This window comes from Malus sylvestris, chromosome 7, assembly GCF_916048215.2.
Source record: "Malus sylvestris chromosome 7, drMalSylv7.2, whole genome shotgun sequence".
Classification (NCBI taxonomy): Eukaryota; Viridiplantae; Streptophyta; class Magnoliopsida; order Rosales; family Rosaceae; genus Malus; species Malus sylvestris.
This window is the reverse complement of record NC_062266.1, coordinates 4074014-4093239: the sequence shown is the minus strand read 5'-3', so window position 1 is coordinate 4093239 and position 19226 is coordinate 4074014. Positions and strand designations below refer to the sequence as shown.

At 38.7% G+C, this 19226-nt stretch overlaps 1 protein-coding gene across 3 annotated transcripts; it reads right to left on the bottom strand.

The window, feature by feature from the left end:
* Nucleotides 1-598: 598 nt before the first annotated feature.
* On the bottom strand, nucleotides 599-15613 carry LOC126629657 (protein unc-13 homolog). 3 transcript variants are annotated; one of them, XM_050299755.1, is made up of 27 exons: nucleotides 15393-15611; nucleotides 15225-15257; nucleotides 14942-15117; nucleotides 14794-14858; nucleotides 14081-14426; nucleotides 13552-13618; nucleotides 13299-13452; nucleotides 12168-12335; nucleotides 11918-12028; nucleotides 10977-11186; nucleotides 9059-9160; nucleotides 7844-8074; nucleotides 7470-7544; nucleotides 7027-7110; nucleotides 6219-6401; nucleotides 5954-6109; nucleotides 5621-5713; nucleotides 5408-5479; nucleotides 4899-5016; nucleotides 3981-4159; nucleotides 3313-3394; nucleotides 3070-3174; nucleotides 2883-2989; nucleotides 2226-2303; nucleotides 2032-2127; nucleotides 1409-1504; nucleotides 599-910 (listed from the first exon to the last, which is right to left on the bottom strand). In XM_050299755.1, the coding sequence occupies exons 2-27, from the start codon at nucleotides 15230-15232 to the stop codon at nucleotides 737-739; spliced, it is 3336 nt and encodes a 1111-aa protein (XP_050155712.1). In that variant the 5' UTR covers nucleotides 15233-15257; nucleotides 15393-15611; the 3' UTR covers nucleotides 599-736. The 3 variants fall into 3 exon arrangements, 2 of the variants coding, with proteins under 2 accessions (XP_050155712.1, XP_050155713.1); XR_007625821.1 differs by lacking the exons at nucleotides 599-910; nucleotides 1409-1504; nucleotides 2883-2989 and having other exon boundaries at nucleotides 2056-2127; nucleotides 15393-15613; XM_050299756.1 differs by lacking the exons at nucleotides 599-910; nucleotides 1409-1504; nucleotides 2032-2127; nucleotides 2226-2303 and adding an exon at nucleotides 2314-2406 and having other exon boundaries at nucleotides 15393-15613.
* Nucleotides 15614-19226: the final 3613 nt, after the last annotated feature.

Below are 19226 nucleotides of genomic sequence, written 5' to 3'. Positions count from 1 at the left end.
GCTTAATCAGGATTGATTAATGTAGTAATTAAAAAGGTTAGATCATTAGGTTGGGTTTTCTTAAAGCCTCATGATGGATTTGCAATAATGTGGTTTGATTCGTCTTTGACGAAAATCGAACCTAATACATCTTACTAACAAGTAAAGAGGAATACCACTAGACCGTAGCATTAAGTGACAGTTTAGAAACTAATTTTGAATGTATGGAGAGAGTGATAAAAAAAAATACGTCTTTAATTAGCATAGAGATAAAAAAAACGTGTACGAATAAAATTTTCCAAACAGTATGTATGAGTGACTTGTGATCGTCTTTCGTTGTCCTCTACAAATGTCTATTAAGGTTTAGAAACAGAGGATTATGATTGTCAAAATAAACGCCTCCAAGAGCGATATAATTTTTCCGTGATATGTTCAGAGAAACTAGTCACGGAAACCCAAGGAGTAAGAGGAACGGCGTAATCACCTTCATTTGACAGAACCGTCACCCGTCAATCCCGCAGAGTTACTCTTTCCACCGGCGGTAATGTAGACAGAAAGTGCATTGCGTTTTATTTGCATCAGATATATGTTTTACTTTCATATCTTAAGGGAAAAGATATACGAATCCGAAAAAATACAGATTTAAGATGTAGGATAGCTCGTATTACATTTACATAAGTTACATAAACAAAGATAAAAACAATGAATTAAGCTTTACATTTCCAAAGAGGACTTTTCTGAAGAGCAAAGATAATCCCTACGCCGAGGACTTGGGTATCTTGTACTGTTTCTTGAGGAATTGAGAGGCCTCTGAATCACCTCTGTGACATAATACTCTCAATAGGGTCTTAGAATCCGCCCCTAGTTTGCTTCTACTACCCTGCATTTCCAGGCCACCAGAAGACTTCAAGTCGTCGATCAGTTCTCGAGTCTGCAAACAGAGCGAGTAAAAAGAAAAGGGACCCAGAAAAAAATGGACGTCAGACAGCTTATGTTCAATGTTATACCAAGATAGTAGACATTATCATGATCAAATGTTAAATTTTGCGAGAGTTGCGTGCTTATGTGTGCGCGTGTGTGTGCATGTGGTCGAGCTACACATTAAGCTTGGCGATGAATGCTTGTTAGCTCCTTTATCCGCTACATCTTACAATTTCTTTCCAGTCAATAAGAATATTATTTGTGGCTCGTTCTACGGTTCAAAAAGATGGCTATTTCTCTCTTTCTCCCTTTCTCTCCTTTAGTTCTTAGCAAACCAACTTGTTAAATCACAGCGAGAGGAATGTCAAAAAAATGAATCGGAAAATGGCATCTGTCTGATTGAACACTTTGCGTTTTAACACTTATTCCTATTGGCAATAGAATAGTATAATGCCTGAAATAATCTGATTCACTTGTAAACCTTCAACCAGAGAAAAGATGAACTAACCTCGTAGCTGTATAACTTTACTACATCCCGAACACGTGCTACCTGATTCTCAACAACTCCTCGCGGAAGCCCATCTCCTCCAGAGATGAAAAACTCCTGTTTTACATCCACACTGACACAAATTAAGAGCATGTTTACAAATTTGAAAGTCTGAAATCACACAAAGTAGACAAGTCTTGGAGAAATCTTAAGACATAAAAGAGACCAGTTCAATTCTTCTTTCGCCACATGAATTTCAAGCAACTTTCAAATGCCTCCTTGAGTAAATTTTTTTTGAACACGCATGGTAAAAGTGAAGATTAAATTTGTGGAGATAGGTTATGCAAGTTTGCTGTTTGACTATCTATCTTCATTGTTGTTGGTATTAAATAGTGGTTGGCCTATATTCTAACAGTCCGTGCTTTTAAGAAGCAAATCCTAGAACTAATCCCAACAATGACAACCCCGAAATGCAGGTTGATTCTCACATGTTGGGCCGGGCCCTCCAATGGTGAGGGGTTGTCCCCATGTGAGGACGGTTAATAACTGTTTGCCCACAATCTAACAGCTTAAACCTTTGAGAATAAGGGTCAACCAATAAACATTCGTCACTTCCGATATTCAAAGGGGCACAAAGCAGGTACCTTGAGGACCTCCAAATCTTCTTCTAATAGCTTTGCATCTCCCACAGAGAAAATTCGTGAAGGGCCACCATCTAATAGAACACGGAGTAAACCATCCTGGTAAAAGATAAAAAAAATTAAACATCGAGTGAAATATACATATATTACAGGATTTCTGACAGATTTGTTCAAAGAAGCAAGGGTGTGGAGGAGACCAGTGTTGCCTGAAGGAGACTTGTCACAATGCGATCCCTGAGTGGTTCCACAATTATAGCACACAGTTGACTAAGTTCCTGCAATAGTTGTTTTCAATATCAATAAAAAAAATTACATGGAAACAGAAAAAGTAGTTGAAAGGGAACTAATAACTGAAGAATAACATAGTTGACTAAGTTCCTGCAATAGTCCCTTTTTACGTTCTTCTGAAACCTTAGCAATATTGTAAAGAACTGCTAATTATTCAATCCTACCAAGGTTGATAGAGGACGGAAGTCAAAATTGACCGTATGAATATCCAATTTTGATGTAGTGCGAGCATGATTCATATCATCAATAACCTCCAACACAAAAGTTATGTCATGTTGATTGTGCCACGTCCCAACTACAACTACCATTTGAACCTATTATTCAAGTTGATGCATCTTTCTACTTGATGAGACTTAGCTCAAACCCCCAGGGCACCCTCAATTTAATGGTTAGACTGTACTACCACTATGCACATGACAATAAAATTAGCACGTGGAATTTTATACAATTTAGGCGATAGGGGTTCAGACGAGGTAAATTCATAAAGGGTGGAACATAAATGATATGCAGTGTGATGAATACCACATAAAAATAGGAAAAAAGCTTCCGAAAGGGATAAATCTGACCGTATCAAGTGGTTCGTACACTGCTTCAAACCTCGAAAGAGGAACACTTGGTTTATATAAATTGTCAATAATTGGTTCCCTCAAATCCCAGAAGATAATCTTAGTTCCTGCAGAAAAAGTTGCTAAATAAACAAGTGATCTAGATTTCCAAGGAATTGAACATCATTTAATAATGAAATTCTTGTACCAGTGAACTGGCAAATTCGATCTATAGCAGCATTGATATCTTTTCTACTGCCATCAAACGTGTCCTTTTGGGTGAAACTTTTTGACTTCTCGTCCATGGATTTCTCTACAAACAAGAGGTCAATATATCAGCCCTCAGAAAGATTGCAAGTAAATAATAGCATATGCATTTCTCAACCAAAACTCTTGTAATTGGAAAGATATCAATTAAGTATAAAGTTATAAACCACTTTTCTACACATACTGATAAGTTTTTGGCGGGGCTGCTTCTTCGTCCATCGCTCCCAAATGCTATCTTCCAACTTATTCAGCTGGCTGATTGCATACTGTGAATAGCACAAATTATACCAGACTGTTTTAGACAATCTTATTGGCAGTCAAATTACTATACAGAATAAAGTATATGGTCAACATACAAACAAACATAACGGACGTGGTGTAAGAAACGAGATGACCTTCAAATATGGATGCAACTAAAGGTCATTAGCATATTATTATAACAGAGTGCCATCCTTCCATATGAAACTTAGGTCTCATTAGCATCCATGTTTTTACTGGAAAAGTATACATCTATTTCTAAAGCCAGCTCCGTTATGCCTGTAGATTGGCCAGTGCTTCTTCAACAAGTTACAAGAGAAAGATATCACTTTGATTTAATTTTGATCCATGTACAAGGATGGAAAATATCAAAGATTGGCAGGCAGCATTTAAAGATGCACATACATATAACTAATCATTTTCTAGGCAGCGTACAATATAAGAACACAGACATTATAAGTTCATGGGAAGCCTAGAAGAGCTATGCTTAGTTGCATTTAACTCTAATATCATTTAGAAATTCCGAGAGAGAGAGAGAGAGAGAGAGAGAGAGAGAGCAGGTTCTTAACAAAAAGAAGCTAAAGCTGAACTTACATGAAGTGTGTTTAACTGAACACAAAGGGTTGGAGTCGTTCTAAAATTAATTTCAGTAGACCTTCTCTCATCAGGCAGCCTAGGATCAAATAGTTCCTTCTTTACAAAAGCCTTTATTCCAACTTCCTTCCTGTATCTTGTAAGAATGGGCACTGGTGGAATTAAATCCTCCTTGGTAGCTGCATGACCAAAATAAAAATTCAAGGTCCACGTGGGTAGAATAAGGGCAGATAACAAGGAAAAAAAAGGATAAAACCATTTGTAGCACGGAGAGAAGAATGAAAAATCTTGTTTGCTTAATATACACAGTTGACCATTACTGGTACTCAGACTTTGCTAGTTGGAGGTCCTGGGTTTGAAACCACAAACCACAGGACCCACTTCTTTGTTCGTTTGCAAGGGGCACGTGAAGAAGGGTTTAGCTTCACGTGCATGATGGGTTGCATATGATGAAGGGTTTAGCTTCATATATAGAATTGACTCATTCCTTAACAGCTTAATTTTTTGGGGTCCAGTGGTAAAGCAAAGAACAATTGAGCAAAATAAGTGTTACACTAATATCCACCAAGAAAATCAATTAAAAATCAATTATCTATAAGGCCAGATAAACAATTTTTGGCAAGGGAATATAAGCGACATAGAGTAAAGGAAACATGGAAATTTTCAGTACTGTGACAACACACCATGACCAATTTAGAATTGTACAACTCACCCCTACACGATGATATAATCACAAGGGAACACAGGACTTAACCTACAACCTTTGTGATGTTGGAAAAATGAAAATGAGAAAAAGGTTCAAGGGCAAACGAAGAGCTAGGATCTCTATGAAATTTTCTTAACTCCTGCAAATCCTCAAGACATAAATTATGGGTTCTTTTCCCTTTTGTAAATTTAGTTCTCACAAATAGCACCTACCCAACTTGTCAATGACACGATTAGCAAACACTTGAAATGCATTGTCAACCCCGCGAAACAAACCACTCAATTCTGTAGGCCTCATTGGAACCTTGAGATCAAAAAATTGGTCAACAGTCTGCACGAAGAGATGTTTACACGGAAACACATCAGTATTGTTAGAGGTAAGGTAACTGACCATTGCCAGAAACAAATAATAGATTTGAATACCAAATCCAACAAGTACGTCCAAACAATAAAAAAAACTGATTTATCACTAAGTGTATGACATGTTTGTTATATTTATACATATGCATGAAGTAAAATTTGGTGGCCTCCAATAGGAATAACTGACAATATTGTCAACTACCCATGCAATTTTGTTTTAAAATAAATAGGTAATTTGTTATAAAGACATGCAGGTATAGTGGTATACCGTATACACATAGGTAAGTTATTATAAAGACTACATCTAAAAATCTCCAAAATCTACTATATACAATACCATACCCAAAAGAACAAAGTCATACCTCCTCGACAATCCTAAATACTTCAACGATTGAACTCCCATGCCGCTGTTGAGGCGATATTGGGTCCCACCTCTGTCAAATGATCACATGAATATAAGAAACTCAACAGAGGAACAACGAAGTAGGGAATGTAGGTTTTCAAGATGAGAACAAAAGATAAACTAACATAAAATATTCAAAAATAAATAAATAAATGATAATTGTAACTTTTACCTCTTGCTGAATAGCCCGTTCAACCCAACCTAAGATCCTCCCAAGTTGCGAATTGACCCAACGCATCACCAATGTTCCAGATATAGATTCAATCTAAGATAATATAAGAAGCTTAATAAGAAGATGGTAAGAAGCAATGCAACTGGTGCTACATAGTAAACCAGACATCTTGTTTGCATCTTTGTAATTAATCAGCTTTAACTTAGCGGAACCAAGTCTATTTTTCAATTGTGTGTATCCATGACTATACACTATCAGAATAAGTTCACTTTGAATTTTGAAACTAAAAAGAAATAAGGAAAAAATGTAATGTAAGAAAATCGAGCCACTCACCTCGTATGGAGCTATTTTCCTACAGTATACATTTGCAGTTTCCTCTCCACAAGCGGACGTAATAAGTTCCATAATGTATTGCTCAAGGTTGTCAGCTGCCGGAAATACAGATACTACATCTTCCGTCAGATGTTCAGCAGCACCAAGAAAAGGTTTCTGAAATAACACATTAATACTAAGTTCTCATCCACCTAAAAAAATACTGTATTATGGACAAAATATATGTAAAATGTAATTCACATTATGAAACAGCATATAAGCTTACCAACTTGTTGCCATAAATCCTATGAAGGAGTGAGGCTGAGACAGCAGTTGCTTGTGGATGCCTCTGGGATAAAATTGGCATGAACATGGTTGCATCTTTTTTCAAAAGTTTCTTCGTCTCTTCCGCAAGCAATGCCAAAGGATGTTCATGCTTTAAGTCTGATTTTTCAACAGAATGTAAGATCTGTACGACGAGAAAAAAGTTGAAAAGGAATACTTAAAGCCATGTTTCAGCACAAAGTTTTTAATGAAAAATTAGAGTACATCAACATTGAACTTCAAGGGTTATCAACAGGTCTGGTGTGCAGTGTGCTCGTTGTTATATTATATATACGCATATGAGTTCAGTGAAGAGTGTGACCATTAGTTAAATTGTGTACTGGACGCTAAACAGATTTAGCCACAACAAAACACGACACTCTGTTATATCCAAAACTTAAATGCTTTCAGGAGAAACTTAGTTCACCAGTTTAACAACCAATGAAACATAGCAACTACAGACTCTTTACTGCTGCATAATAAGAACAAACATCAATCCTAAAGGAGAAAAGCCATGATCCACACTGTACAAAATAAGAGCAATGGGGAAAAACATGATTCACATTCTCCTCAGATTGACATAAAATGCACAATGACGAGAGATGCAAATACAAGGCCTTCCCCTTCCCGTTCTAATACCTTGATCATTGTTGGTCTACAAAAGTTCCAAAAGCTTAAGTTTAACATTAAGTTTCATCTTTATGAAATACTAAGCTTGCTAATACTACTTTGTCAGCCAACAATCTTATAAAATCATCTGTAACACTTACCCTTGTAAATGCGTTCTTAATAGAAGATGATATATATAATTCTATCTGATCTCGATCTGTGTTGGAGGTAGATTGCAGCATTGCCTATCAAAAAAGAAACTTCAGCTTTAAACATTTTACAATTTGACAATACATTTGGATTTCTGTCATTTTTATTAAACCAAAAACAAAGGAGAGAAGAAATCCAGATATTGTAGTTGAGGAAAAATAAATTTCATCACACAAGAAAAATAACTTCAAAATGTTGGAAAGTGATAATAGTTTTATTCTACAAAAACCATGGAGCTCCTCGTCATGTCACCAATTGGTGAAAGTGGTGATGGGTCCCACCACTTCACCTGACACCTTAGCAGTGCAAACGAAGTTTCTCCCCACTGATGAGAAGCCAAGCATTATTCTCTAATACAAGTCAAGCACAAAGTTTCTTTTGAGTCTACACATACTGCTTCAGGTTCCTCCAGCAGAAGTCTCCGAGCAATCATCGCAACTGCTACTATATTCTCCATCAGACCTGGCACCTATAATGTACATGAGAAGTTTAAGAGAATTAAGTCGCAAAACTATCCTTGGTAAAAGTGACTAAAAGTTGAAGAGAGCTGCATAAAGTATATGCATGAGTATATAACAACATGATAGATCATGCAAGCAGTGAAAGGGCACAACGCATATGGTGGTTATTTCCAGAATAGTAAAAGAACAAGCATACAGAGATTAAAATAGTTATTCAACAAAAGCTAGCATCTGCCTGACAAAAGAAAAGATCGAATTAAGCACAAGGTCCACACCCAAGTATAACAGTCCTAGGATTTTAGCCTACCTCGGCAAAGTGCAGATGGTAGTCTCCTAATTGCTTATCAGCCCACTTCTGAATTGGCAACAAGAATGACTGTAAGAAAGATAAATCTTGGTACCCCTGATCGCTTTCAACTCTACAATGCAAACTCTTCAAGTGTGACCTCTCATGTGGTCCCCGTTGTTCCTTCAATGGTATTTTCTTTAACTGTTCAATGGCATGTTGTAAAATTCCTTGCTCGCTAGTAATAACATGCTGTGATCACAGAACCAATATAAACTGTGAATGTGATGATTTTGATTAGCAAGAATTTTCTAATGGAACTTCCACAAAATGTTGATGAGAACAAACAAAAAGGAAACAGAAGAAATAGAAAGAACACAACTAGCTGAACAAAAAATTCAGAATTGAAATGAATAAAAAAAAAATTCTAGAATGGAGCGAATCAAAGAAGATTAGAGGGTAGATATTTGACATAATAGAATACTGACACAAGAAGCCACTCATCAAAGACATTCAGTGATTCCACTGTGAGTATCTTTATACTTGAAACCATCTAAAAACATGCATGCATGAATTTATGTACCTATATGACATATTTGTAGTAACCATCTAAAAACATGCATACATGAATTTATGTACCTATATGACATATTTGTAGTACGCTTCAGTTCTCCAAGAAAAGAGTTACCAGTTCAAAAGTACAAGAAGAAATGTCAATTTGTTAAAAAATAAAGCTGAAATCTATTACCAGTGCCATTCAGTGCAAGTTTCAAGATGCTCTAGGTATACAGTTATAAAATGTTGGAAATACATGAGGTTTCCCAAAATATGAAATGCCAGCAACATGGATGAGAGATTCATGTGAGGGAAGAGGAGTGCCTCCCTGTGTAACTCAAAGGCCTATAGGTCTGAAGGGCCTCAAACTAAAGGAAAATTATCATCAAGATGTTATATAACTATATATGGTATCTGCATACTGCACATATGTATATCTCTGTGTGCGTGTGAGAGAGAGAGAGTCCTTTGTAAGTCCACATCTTCCAGTGAATATACGAAGAAAAAAAAAATCTTTCTAGAATATAGATTATAAACTCTAACAGTATGAGACAAGTCAATCGTACCCTCCAATCTCCATCACAAAATGAAGCTATAAACAATTACATTATATAAGAAAAAAAACCTTTTTTGTGCCTGTAGGTCATTGCAAATAGTAAATAACTCTTGTGGGTTTTATACCTGACGGAACAAGACCCATGCATAGCAGGTGTAATGAATGGTCTCCGTTATTCCTAAAACACGCCATGTTGACTTCAAGAGCTCGAGTATTTCTTCCACTTCCTGAAAATAAAAATAAGCTAGAGACTATGAGAGGCAGAGAAAAAGCCTAGCTTCTGTGTTCTGCATAAATTTCATATCTGGTGACTTAAGAGTATTTACAACTGGAGCCTGCATATAATGGACAATGGGTGTTATTGATTTTGATGCTTGTGTAAGGTTAAGTAATTTTTCACATTTGATTTTTTAGTTAAGAGCTGAGTTATAGACTTTTTTTCCTCACAGAGGCAGTACTGGAATATCATAAATCGTGGACAACTTTGTATTTGGTATTTATAAATTGTTGCGAGTCCAGAAATTCCTCAGACTTCCAGGAGTCTTGGGAATTAAATAAATCCATGTGTTTAAGAAGTAGTTACCTTAAATGGATAATAATCTTATTACTACTACCTTGGTCTAAGACTATAGTTTAGTCAACTATACTTCGGAGCAGCGATAGGAACTCTAAAATAATCATCGTACAGATAAATTGTGCTTAAGAGGAATGCAGTATGACTGATTTGGAGGGCCAATAAGAATTCCCTAACACCATTTGTGAAGAAAGTTGAGGTTCCACCATAAAACCAATTAGCAATATGGAAAGTAGCTCTACTACTTATAAGCACATGCAAGGCCCCTTCTCCCATCAATGTGGGATTCATTCTCAACACGCCCCCTCATGTGTGGCAAATTTTCAAGCCTAACACGTGAACAACACAACCCAATGACGTGGAGCACGTGTGGCCGTTGGGTTTCACACATGGGACAACCAGCTCTGATACCATGAAGAGAGTTGAGGTTCCACCATAAAACCAACTGGCAATATGGGGAGTAGCTCAACTACTTATAAACACATGCAAGGCCCCTCTCCCATCAATGTGGGATTCATTCTCAACAATTTGAACTTTAACTGTGTTCTATCTCTTTCTCTGTATGCTGTTCATCTTGTTAGAACAAACCCTGGTTTTTCTCTTTCATCACCTCTTCAAGATTATAACTCTTGTTCCTTTCTTACCCAATTAAAACCCTCTATGCCAACATTCCAAAATATTATTATGAATGGGTAACCTTTCCGTGCTGCCAGAATTCTGAAAGTATCCTTCTATGGTGTCCATCAGTTTTCAGCCATCAAGATTCAACCTTTTCACTAATAAAACCTTTGGACATTTCTTTCTACAGTTCCAAGCCTTGAATCTATAATTTTTTAACCCTAACTCGATAGAACCCACCACATACTCAAAGGTTTCGTTTCCTAGATCACCCAACATCACTATCCAGTACAGCAAACTACAACTATTTTGCTGTACAACTTCTGAAATCTGTGTTTGATTGCGATACCAAGTTGACACCGAAAGTACGCAACAAATCCAATTTTCAAAGAATTAGCTAAATGTCATATTCAGGGTTGTTTGGTAACAGATTTTTCGTTGGTTTTTTGTTTTTAAAGAGGGAGGGATGGATGAAGACAAAATGTTGGTGAAATCATATCTGAAAACAAAACAAAATACTAAAAGCAATTCAAAATAGTTGTTATTTCACACATTCACCTGCATTTATCCCTTATTTCTTCTTCCTCCCTACCTCTTTTCTAACATACATTTTCCTCTAAATTTAATGAAAAAGAACCAAAAACAAACGCAGAAGTATTACTGAATGAGCCCCAGGTACCAGTTAAATTCAAAATTTCAAGCAGAATGGAGATCCAACTCCAGAAAGCTTCTAAACCTAACCAATCAAGCAGAAAGCGACTTGGCAACATAGATGAAAGCACTTCTTTTGTCGATTTAAATCCTCCTTTGGCGGAGTCATGCTACCATTGCCAAGAACAAAAAGTACTAACCTCAGTCAGCTTTCCCTCATCCAACATATCAAAGACACTGAGAAGCAGTTTCTCATACAGTCTAACGTTCAAGTGATAACCATCAGCCCAGTGGCATACTTCACCAGTTAAGTCACCACGAGCAGGCCTCTCAGCAAGTGGAGTGGCAATCTCTCGAAGAGTTCTCAAGCATTCTGTTCTTTGGAGTTCACCCGTGGATGGTGGAAGAGACTGCAATCAAAAGAGAAGGAAAAAATGGAAATGGAAAAAAAACAGATACATTAAACACTAGTAGAAAGCAATAAATTATATCATGAATACTACGAAAAGATATAAAGGAAGTATCCAGATAAGCAAAAGAATAATGTATCATTCATTTTTACTTTATATATTATGAAAAGTAAAACATTTTGATTTGTTAAGGAATCAGCCAAATCTCTACATTTTCTTTAACGCTCCAGGAACAAGTCAGAGCCTTCAGCAGAATGTACAAATTCAACTGACCAATTGATAGTTTATGAATGTGGCCAACCAGAAAGGCTTCTAATTTAACAACTGGCTGATTTAAGGCAAGAGAACTCCTTTTTATGGAAGAATAACATTAAACTCCATTTTATCAACTCAACCTTTCAAATCAATGATACCAAAAGGATAACCGTTTCCAGATAAACTATCAATAATACCTTGAAATGGGTTTAGGGTTTAGGCATGTTTTGGTTTAGGGTTTAGGGTTACTGAAGGAAGTGAGCTGTGTGTTGGGCTTGCTAGTGTGGTTATAGGAGCAATTTTGGAACACGTGGTGGGTTTTCTAAGAAAAAGATAAGAGTTTTAATTGCAAAATGTGGTTTATTTAGAATGCGGGATGAACTCTGGGTTCAAAATCAAATAGAAAAACGTAAACTTTAAATGTCTATTCTCATAATAGGGCGCATTGCAACCATTTAGACAAATAGAAGACGCACCTCAGATTCTTCAATCTTTGCTAAAAGAATCCTAAACTCACTCGGCTTGCGTCCAGACTCCCCAAATCCAACAGCAGGGAAGTTAAGAAGCCCCTCCTCCAAAATATTCAACTGTGACAAAAAAAAAATTGAGAATTTCTCAATTTGGATGTTGTCTACAGATATGGTAACCCTCCCTCCAGTTTCACCAAATAGGACCAATAAAACATGCCAACAGAAAATGAAGGAGACTGTAAGGAATTGAACTTACCTGCCTATTCTGCCACCGTATATACGCCTTCTTGTCAGAAAATTCCGTTCGTGAAATACAACATAAAAGTTCCAGAGGAACTAGTATGGTATCCATTCTTTTTCCCACTTTTCCTGCTAGGGCATTAAGCAGCCCTTGTCTAGTCCTGATGTCCATTGCCTCAGATATCTGTGCATTCGTAAGTATGGCCAATAAGAACAAAAAGAAATACAATTCAGCACAATGGAGCATAAAGAACCATGTCAGCAACCAGCAGGATTTCAAAAATCCTTCTGGGTGATGCCACATATACTACAATCCAAATTAATGAGCAATAGATAAGGTCACTCAAAGAGGAATAGATTCAGTATGTACCCAAACATGGAAAGAAATAACTGATCCTCTTAACAACTTTTACGGTACATAGCAGCTCAAAGTGATGACCACCAATGCACTACAAGATATGCATGTACTGTATCTAATTACTGGCCTACTGTTAAATATAATTATAATATTATACATCACAAGTGCTAGGAACTAGCAGAACCAGATGATGATATGGTCCATACTCCATAGAACTGAGAAGCTTATACATGATAATTAACCATCAGTTAATTAACCCTCCAACTTCAAAAGAAACATAAACTCCTTCGTGCTTACATAGTTTTTAACTACTACCGTACGGGCTTGTTTAGTACTCTAGACTGAACTGTACAATTCAGTCTAACGCAAATGTATAGTTTGTATTGTATTAACCTTACTACCATATGGGGGTACTACACAGGATTAAGAGGCCGGATATGCTGTACTGTGTCACGTATTGTAATGTTTAAGAGGACAAACAGGACTATACAAACATAAAATAGGTTTATAAAAATAATTTTATTTAGGAAATGAATATGCCCGCAAACATATTTGTAGCTACCATTAATAAATAAACATAATTAATTTCTAAGTCTTATCAAACACCATCTATGTGATAGCCTCACAAGTACTTCTGAAAATCCATATGCCAATTGCGTATCTAATTGGGATGATGGGGAAGTTCCATATTTATAATACCAAAAATTAACTCAACTATAAATGGAGAGGAAAGGAAAAAGGAAACAGAGTGGTATTGCATTTTTTGAAAAGTAAATGACTACTAAATACCTCCATTTGGACACGCATGGTCTCCAATAACCCAACCAGTCCAGGGGCTCGTTGAGACTGGCTCAAAGCATTTTCATTTCTACTTCGTCCAAGTTTCCTCATCAGCTTGGACCTTTTGTCTTTCTTTTTCTCTTTTGAAGGCACAATGAGACCCCTGTTCAGACAGAGAGAGGGCAAGCATGGATGGTGTCATAACAGAACATTCAAGGCATTACAAAGTATTTGCAGACCAAATAAGAAACTGAAAGTATACCCTGAAGCACCAGCACATGCTAAAAGGACTTCATATGCAGTTTCACGGAGACCATCTTCTGTGATAGCTGAAAAAGAAGAAAAATTATGACAACCATGACATGTTCCAGTTTTCATCAGTCAACCTAGGAGTTGGAAATGCAATCTTGCTGCTGATTGCCAAATGTTCGTCGGCTATCAAGAAAAAGCAGACAGATCTGTCTGTACAGTTACCACAGTATACCCGTAGATCAGTTACTCTAGTCTATAAGACTATGCCTTTTTAGTACTTCCCAATTTTTCTAATATCTAACAAATATATCCAAATTTCAATAATAGTTACAAAAAAATTGTGGGGTACAGATGGGTAGTAGTTATAGATTGAAATATAGCCAGGGCCAGGCCATAACACACGTTTTCACTCTTGAGTAACACACCATATAGGTATGGAACAATCTACAAAATTAGTGTTCCAGCTATTTTGCACCTTGGCTCCACCCAAGACACAACACTAAAAGCACCATATCCACCTAGGCTTTGAAATCTAGTACCTGTCTTAAAAGAAGGCAATCCAAGAGCAAGATCAGCAGCATCATTTCGTGTCCTTCGTGAAATGAGGAGACTGTCAGCCTCATCAATATAATCATCCTCAAAATCTTCAATATCATCTACCGTAAGTTCCTGAACTTGTGTAGAGTTAAAAGATTCTGATTTTGACACGCTTAATGCATCTGGAGATGAGTCAAGGTCAGGAACAGATGATATGACACCAGGAGGCGGCACGATAACAGGAGGCGGCACAAACTCAGGAACAGGAGGCGGTGCCCTTTTTGGAGGAGAACCAGAAAAGTCAGGATTCGTAGCCAAAAAGAACTCGCCAGCAGAACCTGTATTGTTCTGGTAAAGTGGAAATAATCAACAGAAAACATATAAACAAGCAAACGAAAAATGGAGGAAATGAACATGACAATAGGCAGAAGATTACTGATTAGGAATGAAATGTTTGTGAATATCCTAATCCAAATTACAAAAGAAAACAAACTAATATATAAGTTATGTATTTAACCGCAACCCAAAAAAGAGGAGTACAAGCGGAGGAGCTACAGAAGACCATTTAAATGAGAATTATATATGCATGACAGGTCTTAATTGCAATCCACATTACTAAATTTCCAACCAGATTCAAATTCTAAAGCTGAAAAGGAAAAATATCCGCTAATCCAAACAAAATAACTCACTAAATCATGTCATAAATTGCACATACCATTTGGGGCAACCCAGTATGGTCATGGTAGTCTCTAATAGCTTCCGAAAGTTCAAGCATTCCACCTACATTGTAACAAACAGTCAGTGTGTGCAAACAAAGAAACTACAACTCGAAAAATCGACAATAAATAAACGCAAGAAACCACCTTTCTTAGCACAATTGAGCACATAATCAACACTGACTTGGTCTAGATCCACATCATCCAGCGTAACCGCACCGGGAGGCATTATAACCTTCTTAATCAAGCTTCCCGCAAGTATAAAATCAAGAAGTAGGCGCCTGTCGCGGCGAAACCGCTGTAAAAGCTCCACCGCATTTTCCCTGTATTCGATCATCAAATTGAAGTTCATTTCTATTGAATTCAGCTAAATTAAAGAATAAAAAAAATACACATTTCCAAAAATTAATTAGTAAAGCTTAACACTTACTCGTCCATCACGAAACGATTCCAATTATTCTACCTGTGAAAAAAAAAAAAAAACCAGAAAAGCAAGAAAGCTCAAGCATAGTGCAAAGTTGCGTACTTTGCTCTGTTTGGCAAGCAAGAAAAAGTGAGAAAAAGTGATCGAACTTGAGGAAGAAACTCCATTTCTTACCTCAATTTTCTCAGCAACCAAACACTGATTAGCGCATTGAGTTTGTTTGAGTGAGTGAGAGAGAGTCAAAGAAGGAGCTGAGAGGAAGGGAAGTGAACCGGCGTAGTTTTTGGTCGGTGTTGAGTTGGGTTTGGGTAAAGCTTGAAGCGGAAGGCCAGGCAACGGGCTCTGAAGGCGAAGAAAAATCCCTGTTGGTCAGATTTGGATCTCAAAAGTCTTTTTTTAATCATTTAATTTTGTTTTTTAACCTTTTGCTGCTCACTTTATGCGCTTATTTCTTATCAAGTAGATCCGTCTGGTTAAGTAAAATAAAAGTAATTAGTGTCACTTAGTACATCCTAATGGTATTCTTCTCTATTTGTAAATGTGTAGACATCGAAATTTCGGTAAATAAATGTTGACCGATAAATAAAAGTTTCAACGCTCATGTATTACATAAATTTTACACGTAGCGTGTGTCTAAACAAAAATCGAAATAAGTTGGAAAAGTCATCAAACAGGACACGTGTCAACACCTGACAGAAACGACTTATTTCATCTGGAATATTATATTCAAAATTAGGCCTTGGAAATTTCTATAAATAGAAGGCTAATTCATTCATTTAAAGGAACCAATGGATATTACACTTTGAAGCTCTGAAGCTCTGAAACTCCGAAGCTCTCAAGCATCCAAGTTCCCAAAGAATCAAGAAAGCCTTCTTCGTTCTTCGTTCATCGTTCTTCCAAGATTAAGCCCCGACGGCCCTTGGATCAACAATCACCAACTCAAGATCAAGCTCCGACGGCTCTTGAAGAAAGTGTTCTTCGTTCTTCGTTCATCGTTCTTCCAAGATCAAGCCCCGACGGCCCTTGGATCAACAACATCAACAAATCCACACATCCAACCGTTTTTTCAAGATCAAGCCCCGACGGCCCTTGAAGAAAGTGTTCATCATTCATCACCCGTTCATCCTAAGATCAAGCCCCAACGGCCCTTTGGATCAACAACATCAACAAATCCACACATCCAACTGTTCTTCAAGATCAAGCCCAAAAGCCCTTGAAGATCCGTTCATCCATCAACCTTCAAGATCAAGCCCAAAAGCCCCTTGAAGAAACGCTCATCCTCAAGATCAAGCCCCAACGGCTCCTTGAAGACCCGCTCAAAATCCACCTTCAAAGATCAAGCCCACGGCCCTTGAAGAACGTTCATCCTTAGATCAAGCCCAACGGCCCTTGGATCAATCGCACATCCACAAATCAACACCTTACGGAGATCGAATCAGAGGATCAAGTTAAAAGAGATTGTAACCCAAAATCATCAAATACAAATATTTGTTTGTGCACGTTGTTCTTGTCTCTTTCGTTTCAGGAATTTTCTATGTTCACAAATTGGCACGCTCGGTGGGATCATCTCTGCCTCTCATCTCTTTCTCCGTTCAAGAAATTTAAGCGCACTGCCAAAATTAATGGCATCAAGGAAGGCTCAAACTGTTCCCGCAACCGGCGCAAAGAACAAGAGCGTCATCGTCGCAAGTGGTGTCACTTTGGGCATCACGACTCGAAGCATGGCAAAAGCTAGTTCTACCGCCTCTTTCACCTCTGCATCAACAGTACGAAGGGAACAAGATCACCCAAGGCACGAGCCTTTGATCACCTTAGCCTCACTAAGGGCACCAAAGGGGGAAAGACCAAGGGAATACTCTGAATCCATGCTCTCCGATGACGATTCAAGCGGCAGTTCAGCCATGCAAGTCATGACCGCTGGAGCAACTTCAATCGATGAACAGCTTGCTCAAATGAATGAAGCAATCGCAAGACTAACTCGAACTATGGAAGAAAAAGACTTGCAAATCGCGGCATTAGTCAACCGACTGGAGGCGCAGGACAGCGAGAAACCCGACCCAGAGGATGATCCACTAAAAGGAGGAGCTGGCGGAGACGAAGAACCCTCGGTGAAAAAAATCGATGGGAAGCCGAAACCAGACCAAGCAGCGGCGCTCATGGGATCTCTCTTTATCCAGCAGCTGCAGGAGATGATCACCAATACCATCAAGGCACAGTACGAAGGGAGCTCCCATGCCTCCACGTTGTACTCAAAGCCTTACTCCAGGAAGATCGACGCCTTAAGGATGCCGAAGGGCTATCAACCGCCGAAGTTTATGCAATTTGACGAAAAAGGAAAGCAGAAGCAACATGTCGCACATTTCGTCGAAACCTGCAACAATGCAGGGACGGAGGGAGATTACCTCGCTAAGCAGTTTGTGCGCTCGTTAAAAGGAAACGCCTTTGAGTGGTACACGGACCTAGAGCCCGAGTCCATCAACAGTTGGGAACAGTTGGAAAAGGAATTCCTCAACCGCTTCTACAGTACCCGCCGCACAGTGAGCATGCTAGAGCTGACGAGCACGAAGCAATGGAAGGAAGAACCGGTCATGGACTACATCAACCGATGGCGTAATCTAAGCCTCGACTGTAAGGACAGACTCTCCGAGATTTCTTCAATCGAGATGTGCATCCAGGGCATGCAATGGGGTTTACAATACATCCTTCAAGGTATCAAACCACGAACTTTTGAAGAATTAGCCACCCGTGCCCACGACATGGAGTTGAGCATCACCCACCATGGAAAGAAGAAGCCAATCACCGATTTCAAAAGGGATAAGGTGTTCACTTCAAGAGCAGACAATCATGGGAAAAAGCCCGCCAATGAAGCTTTTACCATCAATACCACCCCTATCAAGACCTCGTCCGCGCCCGTCAAAATCTCTTTCAATAAAGCAAGGGAGATAAAAAAAGGTGAGCCTTCCCACACCCAAGATAGGTACAAAAACACCTTGAGGGAATTGGAGCAGAAGGTATACCCTTTTCCGGACTCCGACATGGACGTAATGTTGGACGACCTGCTGGAGAAGAAGGTGATTGAGTTACCCGAATGTAAACGCCCTGAAGAAATGAATCGCATCAATGATCCCAAGTACTGCAAGTACCATCGTATTGTAGGTCATCATGTGGGCAAGTGTTTCATCCTAAAAGAACTCATCATGAAGTTAGCACAACAAGGACGGATTGAGCTCGACCTAGAAGACACAGCTGCGACGCACACCACTACGGTCGTGTTCGGATCCTTTGATCTCGTGCTTCTTCAAGAAATGCCTGACCATGCTCGGCAATACTCAAACCATACTACACATTCTGCACCACCGTCACTGGGGGCAAGCAACCAGGACGCACCTACTGACGATGACAAAGGATGGACATTGGTGACCTATAAGAGGACGAGGAAACCAAAACCGCAAGCTATAAAGCAAAAGGGGGAACAAGGGAGAAAGCACCGTTGTCGCGACAATAGGAAGCCTAAAAGAAACATAAGAGCTGCTAAGCCAATACATGCTGGGGAACCTGCGGAGCAAAAGCCACGCATTCCCGTCTCCTTGCACGAGTACTTCCCAGATGACTTCTTCCAACATTGCACTATCACCGCATGTCACATGGTCGAAGTAGAAATGGAAGAACCCTCAAAGGGCAAAATTGTCGCCGCTGAGGGAGAAAATACTCTGACACTTGAAGAAGGTCTGCCAATACACTTTAGCATCGAGGAAGCGCTACAATTGCCAAAGAAGATACGAAGGGCATTGGCGACGGTTTTAGCGAGTCTAGACGACCACGAAGTACAAGAAAGTAAGAACAAATGCTTGAGGCCTCGGCCACACGAGTGTGCCACATGCTGTGCCGCCGAAGACACAATCCACTTCGCCGACGAAGACTTGTTGCTAGGATCCAAGCCTCACAACCGACCTCTCTTCATCTCTGGGTACGTAAGGGAGCACAAAGTCAGTCGCATGCTTGTGGACG

What these genes read in the sequence shown, in the direction of transcription:
- LOC126629657 (XM_050299755.1), bottom strand. An exon ending in CATGGGTCTTGTTCCGTCAG is followed by an intron (nt 8,075 to 9,058) that starts GTATAAAACCCA and finishes CTGTGATCACAG; the next exon opens with CATGTTATTACTAGCGAGCA. An exon ending in TGTACGAACCACTTGATACG is followed by an intron (nt 2,304 to 2,882) that starts GTCAGATTTATC and finishes CAACTATTGCAG; the next exon opens with GAACTTAGTCAACTGTGTGC.